General features: G+C 40.3%; 1 protein-coding gene across 2 annotated transcripts in view; it reads right to left on the reverse strand.

Moving 5' to 3' along the window:
• Positions 1–2,501: 2,501 nt before the first annotated feature.
• Positions 2,502–9,350, reverse strand: part of rnf13 (ring finger protein 13) — a 50,680-nt gene continuing 43,831 nt past the window's right edge. For both annotated transcript variants that reach the window (XM_015376672.1, XM_015376673.1), the window contains exons 9-10: positions 3,723–3,803; positions 2,502–3,544 (exon numbers count right to left, since the gene is read on the reverse strand). In XM_015376672.1, coding sequence (XP_015232158.1) covers positions 3,186–3,544; positions 3,723–3,803 — 440 coding nt within the window. In that variant the 3' untranslated portion in view covers positions 2,502–3,185. The remainder of the gene's footprint in view (positions 3,545–3,722; positions 3,804–9,350) is intronic.

The raw sequence follows: 9,350 nt of genomic DNA on the forward strand, positions 1-9,350 counted from the left end.
CCTGTGTATCCTGTGCCATAATGCAGAGATCTGAAAGAAGGATTTTAACCCACTGTTGGCTAAGGAGTCATTTCATCGGCACTTTGTAGCGTCAGCTCAACTGTTTAGGCCTTGTGGGATATGTGTACTCATAAACACTGTTCAAGTCCTGTTTGCTGATCTGTTAATTTCCTTTCCTCGCCACCTTTTCTTTTGTTTTCTTACATCTGGGATACAGTCTTTAATGCATCTGATGTTGTATGCATAAACAAAGAAATGCCATAAATTGAGTTATCACCTTGTTTACAGACAGATCAAATAAATTTATTCCAACCAGAACAACGTTTACTCTTTTTCTTTTACATGTGTGCTGTTAATTTTATGGAAACTGCTCCGTTACTGTCATAGGCCTGGAGGAATGCTTGCTGTTTCTTGTCAGAGCTGTATTAATACAAGCGCTGGACCTAGGAGTTGCAGGTTAAAGTTGTTAATCCTTGGTTGGAACTTCAAGTAAGATCTAAGAAAAATAAGATTCCTTATTTTTCTGCGGTAACGGTTTCTGCTGAAGGCGGTAAAACTGAACTGCTCATGGTTGCTTCTCTGAAGGTCTGAATTCTTATCTAGGTTTAACCAGAGCTCAATTTTGAGCCTAAAAATGCAGACTGGTTCTAAAACTAAAAAAAAATATATTTTTTTTCTTTCCAGGGCTGTTTCTCTAGACTATTGGGCTTAAGTTAGACTCTGCTAAATCTTCAACTACATAAAAATATAAGGTATTACTAGGTTTAAAAAAACTTGACCTTTTATTTTAAGCTACCGGTACATAGCTTTTGATATATGGGGGTAACTTGGCTGTGGGTCGTGGGCCTCTGATATTAAGCTAATGTTGTGACCTCAAATGTCTTAAGAACTAAAAACATGCCAAGCTATGTTTTTAAAATGTCTGAACTAAACTGATGGGTAGGAGATACCAATTATGCCTGTACATTGGAGAAACCAATGGATGAAAATGTAAGTTTTTAAGAACAGGGTTCCTCAGCACAGGAGCAGAAAATTGAGTAAATGTTCCTTTAAAGTCGGGAATCCTGAAAAACCATCACTTGATATTGCCAAATAAAGCCCAGTGTTGTGCTTTAATCAGCCCTAAATTTGTTTAATGCTCCACTTTATGGTTATCAATTTTACAATCCCTTCTGGATGTAATGGAGATTTTATTTCAACCATGTTGCACTTTAAGCATTTTCAACTCTGATTTGCAGGATCTGTAAATGCAAAGATTCAAATGAGGTTTTGAGGAAAATCCAGGAAATGATGGATGTTGATCCAGATTCAGAGAAAAAAGGGGAAATTGTTAAATAATCAGACAAACTTCATCCAAAACCTTTTTTGATTTATGGAGCATGGATATAAATTTGATAAAAGTATTTTAACGATTTGCAGGGTCCTGATTGCCTTCTCTGCATCTAAAACTATGAAATTGTTTGGAATACATAGAAACAGGAGAAAAAGTTAATATCACATATCTTAAAGTGAACCTAACTTACTATTTGATCTATTTCAAAATTCTCAAAATGGCCTCAAACATCAGTTTTGCCTCAATCCTCTCACCTTTAGTTATTGGTGTTCAATGTTCCGATCAGTTTCACTTCCACTCAGCTCTTTGTTTCAAGTATAGCAATCCTTCTTTGGCACCTATTCTAGTTTTCTGGCAAACTGATCTTTGGTTTACATTAGCTATAAGAAGTAGTCGAAATTAAATATACTTGAGAAAAATGACATTTACATACTGGAACGTATAGGTTTTAATTAGCTGCTCTGTCCCATTGAATATCTGTTTACAGTCGAGCAGAAAATAAATGACCTGGGTGGCCCAAATTTTACAAAATCATGGAACAGGAATGTTTTGTTCAGGGTTTATTACGATTTGTTCAACATGTACATGGGTGGGAAGAAAAGATTGAACTATAACTAAAAAGGCAACATGAATTGTCATTTTGTGGATGAATAAAACAAAAGAACCCTGCACATTTCCTCTAAACCATATCAGAACATTTTCATAACCAGATTTAAGAAGTTTAGTAAAAAAAAAAAAGTTGACTGCAGAAAATTACAAAAAAAAAGTTATGCCTCAAAAGGCTGAATCATTTTTTTTTCCTTAAATCAATCTATCAACACTGTCCTGCACTTCATATGAGTCATAAAAACAAAACGTGGCACTAAACTGCAAGACGGCCTAAAAGTAAAATGGCAACTGAGTATTGCTGTGAGCTATGGAAGCAAATCCTTACCATATTTCAAATGAAAAAGCATTTTCAGAAATGTGGCTGCATTGTTTGACTCATACATGAAATTAGTCATCAATAATCCTGTATGCATTTTATTCTTTAGCACTGCTTGTCCTTTTACTTGATTAAAATGAAAAAAGACATTATAGATTTATTTTTCAAAATGTACCCCAGCAAATACATACCAAAATTCAATTTGAAATGTACAATTTGAAAATAAAAAAGCATTTCCAGAAATGCCTTTTCATTTAAAGAATGTGGCTGCATTACTTGACTCATAAATGAAATTGGTAATCAATCATCCTATTTGTATTTGCAATTTTCTTCTTTAAAACTGCACATTTTATGCCATAATCAAGAGGAAACACAGCGGAGTAAGAGGTTGAGCACTGTTAAAGAAGAAAATGCAAAAGGGATTATTGATAACTAATTTCATTTATGAGTCAAACAATGCAGCCACATTCTTAAAATGAAAACGCTTTTTCATTTGAAATATGGTAACTATTTGCTTCCATAGTGAGCTGAAATGCAGGTGCTGCATATTGGTTCAGTTCCGGTGAATATAAGGTGGATTTATATACAGTATATCTGTGTGTATATTACACACATGGGACTGAAGATAATCAAAGGTTAATATGAAAGTTATGGTGATTTATACTTGATATATACAGACAATATGCAGCTCTGTCAGGCATGATGGGAGCAGGTGGACCCTCTGGTCTCCATGAATAAATACAGTCTACTGTACTCGGGTCCTTTCCTCTTGGCAGGGCAGCTCATCCAACTCGCCATTGATTAAAAACATTGGAACTCCTACAGAGGATAGCAGTACGACGTACGCAGTGACAAGAACATATGATAGATCTGTAAGCCCCCTCCTTAAAGTCTGCAGATGTCGGGGCGGGCAGCTGAGTTGGCCACTCAGGCTAGCAAATCTCGCTCATCGGAGCACGGCTGCTGCATCTGCACCACCACAGTCCCCACGGTAACCTCCTCCTCGCTGTCGCTGCTGTCCAGCCCGTCGTCGTCGTACTCGGAGGAGTCCTGGTCCTGCTCCGAGCGCGACGCTCCCGACATGGTGCCGAAGGAGTGGGCGCTGGTGGAGGCCTGGGAGCGCAGCAGGGGCGTGCTCTCAGAGGCCTCGTTCTCGTCTGGGCCGCTGTCGCCCTCCTCTGAGTCCGAGTCAGAGTCGCCCTGTGAAGGGACCACCTTCTGCTTGCATACGGGACACGTCTTCTTGGTCTTGGTCAGCCAGGGGTCCACGCACTTACTGTGGTAGGCTAGGAGGAGAACACTGGGTTAGGCAACATTTCCTTTTTGAAAGGGTGATGCTCTTCATTCCAGATTTAACAAGATCGAATGTTTAATTTAGCTCTTTTCTGGTGTATTGTTATTTGCAGCTGTTGCTATAGTTTTTACACCTGCTGATTTGACGGACTTAAATTTAAGAAAACTCACCATGAGAGCAGGGCAGGACTCTGAGTTTGTCTCCATCCTCATACTCATCCAGGCAGATGGCACAGACGTCATAGTTATCCCCTGGAATACAAATATTTAGCTTTTAGATTTTACTGTGAGAGTTTTCTGGATCTGCCACTTAAAATACATTCTAAAGTTTAAAGATTTAACATGAAAAACTAAATATTTTTAGAAGGAGGAGATCTAAAAGGCCCTGAGGTGACTGAGGTCAGGCAGATAAATGATGCTTCAAGGCAATTGGAAACTCAGCCTCGTGGCTGGATTTCCCTTCATTGTCCAAATATGTCCCTGATCCCACCCGTCCCTTCCAGACCAGTCCACAGCCAGCAGGCTGAGCAGCCTCTGATGTAATAAGGGGCCTTAGGTCTCTGCGTGCGGGCCTGCTAAAAGTTCAGGAATTTATCGGCTTACTCCCTTTCAGATTCCAGAGTTCCTCGTCGTTCCTTTCCTCTTCCTTTCCCTGCTGTGGGCCCGGCTGTTTATGTAAGCTTTAAAAGCCGATGTTTTTCCCTGAGTGGACTTTCTGTTGGTGTCCATGCTGCGTGTGACCGTATAAGGAAGAGGGGAGTCGCATCGAAACCTCCTCCCCTCTTCCTTTTCTCCCTAAGCATCAGCAGCTAAAGGCAACATGCCCAGTCTTTCTTCTTCCTCTTTACACGTTCGGCCTTTTTTACCCCTCCCTCATCTCATTCTAAGCCGATCCTCCGGCTCTCCGACAGAGCAGGACATTCAGGTAGATGGAGTTAAAGCAGGTGGGGGTCCAGAACGCACCCAGGAACCGCTGATCTGTAGCTGTAAAAATGCTTTGTGAATTTCTGAACCAAACAGGACTGTTTATCTTTAAACTCTGGGCAATTACACTTCCTTATGTATATGTTTTGACCAGTTTTTACTATTAAAGTAAAAACCTAAGGATTTAAAAAAAGGTTGAGATGTTCAGCTTTCAGCGTAGAGGTTCTGTTTGCATGTGAGCAGCAGAGAAAATCTACAAATTTAACCTTCAGCAAATCAATCTTTCATTCAGGGTTGCCAAAAGTCATCGAATGTTTCAAAGACCTCGATTACCAACATTCATTGATTCAGATTATCACCATCAAATGAATGTTGACCTAGTGGGTTTCTGAGCAGACCCTTAACCCTCAATTGCTCCCTGGGCGCCGCACAATGGCAGCCTACTGCTCCCCAATGGGGATGGGTTGAATGCAGAGGGAAATTTCTCCAATGTGAGATCAATAAAGTTCAATTAAAGGTTCATTACGTTACGTTTATTTATTCAGCCACTGTGATCTGAGTGGGTAGCTGCTGCTCATGATAGCCTACCATGCTAATACGCTGATGCTGAGTGCGGTTATCAGCTATGGACAGAGACACTGATGGACAAAGAGAGGCAAAGAAAAAGAGATTAAGTTTTAGTTTAGCTTCACTTTTGATGTAAGAGAAAAGAAAACTTTGCAGGGAGCCAGCTGGCAACGCCCCAGCTTTCCTGTCCTACTACAACAAATGTAAATGTGCACTTTAAAAAAATGCTGCTTTGACTAAACATTTGACCTTCTTGAGCACTAATGTGAGGGAGAGCAGCCCATCCCTGCTGTTAAGCACAGTGGAGGAGCAGTAATGCTGTGGGGTCTTTTGCTCAGACACCTTGCTGTGTGGCTGATTCTTTGAAATTAAAAGCAGGACAATTTATTTGTAAACAATGTGGTTAGCCAAAAGGCTGCTCATTAAGGTAATAAACAAAAAGTAAGTAAAAGAAACTATTAATACTATGATAGGTTATTTTTATGGCATTGAAAAAACATACAAGACAGAACGTGCGACAAATATCGAGTGACAAATCGGGTTTTTAGCACATGTAATAATAAACAGACTGATTAAAAACGTTTTTTTTTTAATGTGACACTGCTTTTTGTGTGTTTTTCATGATACTTCAGTAAACATTGAATTTATGTCGAGGTTTTTACACATTTTTCCGCTGGGAGACGCCAAAATGTGGCCACCAATGTATGTTGTATGAAACCCAAAGACATCAGGGTTTATGTTTGGAGTTTTTTTCAGTTGCTTGGAGTCGAATCTTCTTTACATTTTAAGCCCAGATCATGTTTGAAAAACATCTGATGGCTCACGTTGCTTCTGTCCTCCATTAATCGTCCAGGATGTCAGCATTCCTGGCTCTCAAAGGAGCCATGCTGGCCCACTGAACTCGTGATGAGCGATGAATGTGTCTGGAGGAACTGGAGCGAGCGAATAAAAGCGTGTGACAGAAAAAAAAAAGGAGTATGAGGGGAAAAAATAAAATCTCCAGTACACCACAGCTGGAAGCAACCAGAGTGGAGGCAGCGGCACCGGGGCCGCGGAGCCAGAGAGGGCTCCTCTGTGCTGACATCAACATGCTGCGCACACGCCGAGGCCTTCAGACACACTGCAGCTGCTCTGCTCTCTGTGGGAGTGTTTCTGATCTCCGCCTACTGTTTGGATGCAGAAAGCTGCAGAGAGGCATGGGGTGAGTCATCATAACCAAGGAGGGATCAGAGGAACAGTCCAGATTCTAAAACTCTCTAGTCTGCTAGCCGGGGCGACCAGAACCAGAGGGCCAGCGTGGATGATGTAAGGCTGGGTAAAAAACTCACAGCTACAGTCAACTTGGCGTCCCCTAGGAGCGGCGGCGGCACTCATTACATAATCCTGCACACTGACACAGATCCTCTGTTGCAGGACGCTGCTCTAATTGGCATCGTGTGCTAAATAAATGGACGGTGTGGTTTGTTTTGTGTACTATCCATTCAGAGGGACACTCCCTGCGTTAGCTATTCATATCCGCCTGAGGTTCACCGTTTACATGCAAGCAAGCTGGAACTGATCTTTATTAATGCCTATTAAGCTTTAATAACTAAAAGAAAGGGTTTAAGAGGCGGAAAACTAGAGATTTAGGCAGAATTATTCATCAAATTATTCATCAAATTACTTACGCAGATAGAGCTGGTACCAGAGATGCACGATTACAGAACATTGTTTTTCCTCTCTTTTGCATCAAACATAAAAAGCAATTAGAGAAACAAAATGTGTGAAACACCTGTGAAGGTGGGAGAAGTGTTGATCTGCAGGAAGGGCCCCTGCCAGCACAGCAGCAGCAGCAGGAGACGTGGATGCGTTCAGAGAAACACCTCCACTTTTTCAGAAAAGCATTCCAAAAAGCTGCATTTGAAAACGCTTCAGGCACCTTCACCAGAAATGATACCATCTGAATCTGATTTAAGCTGTGCTGTAGCAGCAATCAATGCTCCATAGATCAGACTGGGTCAGTTTCCAGTGATGGTTTCTGTAGATTGACAAACTAGAACGTCTGGATTTTCCTGCACACCAAACCATTTATACTCTTTTTCATGCATAACGCAGCTTAACATTTATAATTTTTCTTTTAACATTTGTTTTTAGTTTTAATAAAACTAATCAAATTCATTTTTTCCTAAAAGGAAATATAGGTAAACTTTATTAAACAGAACCGAAAATCTAATTAAATGGAAAAGGGGGATGACCCAAGGGTTTGCATGGATGCAGAGATGGAAATACATTTCTAAGCCTTTTATTTTCCTAGATGCATTCAAAACTACAAACTGTCTCCAAGAATCAGCTACCAGCTCTTTTTATTCCTTTACGGTAAACGTTATGGCCCTGGAATTAAAAAGATCTACATTTATAGGTTAACTTAGGATTTAGCAGGATGCAGCAAAGGTGTTGAGGTTGGGATTCAAACCCTGCACTGCAAAAAATGGAAATCTAAAAGTCATTTTTGCTTAAATTAAGTGCATTTTTCTTGAATTGAGGAGGTAATTGAGGAAATTTACCAATGGAACAAGACAATTTACATTTAAAATGAGAAAAAGACTATTGCTTTGTCTTATTTCAAGTGCTTATTATCTAATTATCTTGTTTTAGGAGTAGAAATACTCAATCCATTGGCAAATCATCTTATTTATCTGCTAAAATTAAGGGTAAATACATTCAATTTAAGAATATGTTTTACTTAATTCTAGATGGTTTTTGCAGTGTGGATGGCTGTATTGAGGCTAACCAACCTGTTTAAGCACGTCCATCTTTAGTTTTTACCAGCTACAGATTCTGCAGCCACAAAAACCAGCAAACTGGATCCTCTTTAACTTCCTTTCAATATAAAAAAAGCAAATAAATATATAAGCTAGATCAACACTTAGACAGAGTCTAAGCTCAGTATTATCTGCTGCAGCTGAAGCTGAGCATCCTTCCCCTGCTGACGAACATAAACTAGCCTACAGACTGCTGCTTCTAAGTAAAAACAAATCCCAAAACAATGGCCTATAGTCCTGCTATAAAAGAGAACTATGACTGCCCCAGGGAGCACGGCTAAAAAGTGATTTAACACACTAGAAAAAATAGACATCTAGATAAGTCATTTAGTTTGTTCTTGGATTGAGGAGGTAAAAGAGACATTTTGCCAATGGAACAAGACAATTTACATTTAAAATAAGAAAAAACAGATGCATTGTCTTATTTCAAGTGCATTTTATCTAAAAATACTCATTCAAATGGCAGATCATTTCAATTACCCACTCAAATGAAGGGTAAATACACCTAATTTAAGACATTTTTACTTATTTCTAGGTGAAATTTCCAGCGCAGAAGGTTGTTTTCCCGTCCTCCCGCCCAACGCTTCGACTCAGCTGGTTGAAAATACTATATTTTTGTTTTCTGTACAACAGAGGCCAAAGCTGAACCGTGGAAACCCTGCATCCTCCTCACAGAAACAGCCGCTGCTTATCTGAGCGACACTCATCGCCTTCAGCTGGACCGCGGCTGCATGCGTCTGTGCTCTCCTGTCTCATTTAGCCCCCTTGTTCTGAAGCTTTGCAGCAGAGACGGGTTACTTATTATGCACCACTTATTTTCTCTAAAACCGCCACAGTGTTTCCCAGCACAGCTGACTGGAGTCACTCCTCTCCAGTCTGCAAAATTCAACTTGAGGAAGAAACACAGCAGGAAGGGAAAAGCTTCCCCATGTACAGCCACAGGCAGGGCTTGCATAAAAAAAAAAGACCCTGTTACACTTTTAATGTATTTAAAACTAGAGTTGGTTTCTTTGATAAAAAACAAGAAGAAGCAAAGCATCACATCTTTCTTTCTAATTAAAGCAATTAAACTTAACTTTTAAAACCACATTCCAAATCAGTACTCATGTGTCAAGCTGCAGCGGTAGTCTTTGTGCAGGGAAAAAAAACCCACATTAATCCGATTAACTCCCAAGGTGCGGAGCTCTGGTGAGGACAGATGTTCCATACTAGTGAATCGATGGTATTTCCACTCTGGCGTTGATCACGTGAGGAAGAGCAGCAGAGGAAAGGGCATCACTGCTGAGGGGTTGGAGTCATGGCCAGGCTAACCAATATCTGTTTATGGGAATAGTTTCACAGTGACTGCTGTTCTATATATGAAGGAGAGAGCTGTGGCTTTTCTCTGGAAGTTAGACATTCCTTAATGGGAAAACACAGCTTCCCTCTGAACTACCATTCCATGGATTAAATAGACTTAAGGCTGATTTATACTTTAAACCAGGTTGTCTGCGTAGGTGTTGCAGTG

This window comes from Cyprinodon variegatus, unplaced genomic scaffold (assembly GCF_000732505.1).
Source record: "Cyprinodon variegatus isolate N-32 unplaced genomic scaffold, C_variegatus-1.0 Scaffold138, whole genome shotgun sequence".
Classification (NCBI taxonomy): domain Eukaryota; kingdom Metazoa; phylum Chordata; class Actinopteri; order Cyprinodontiformes; family Cyprinodontidae; genus Cyprinodon; species Cyprinodon variegatus.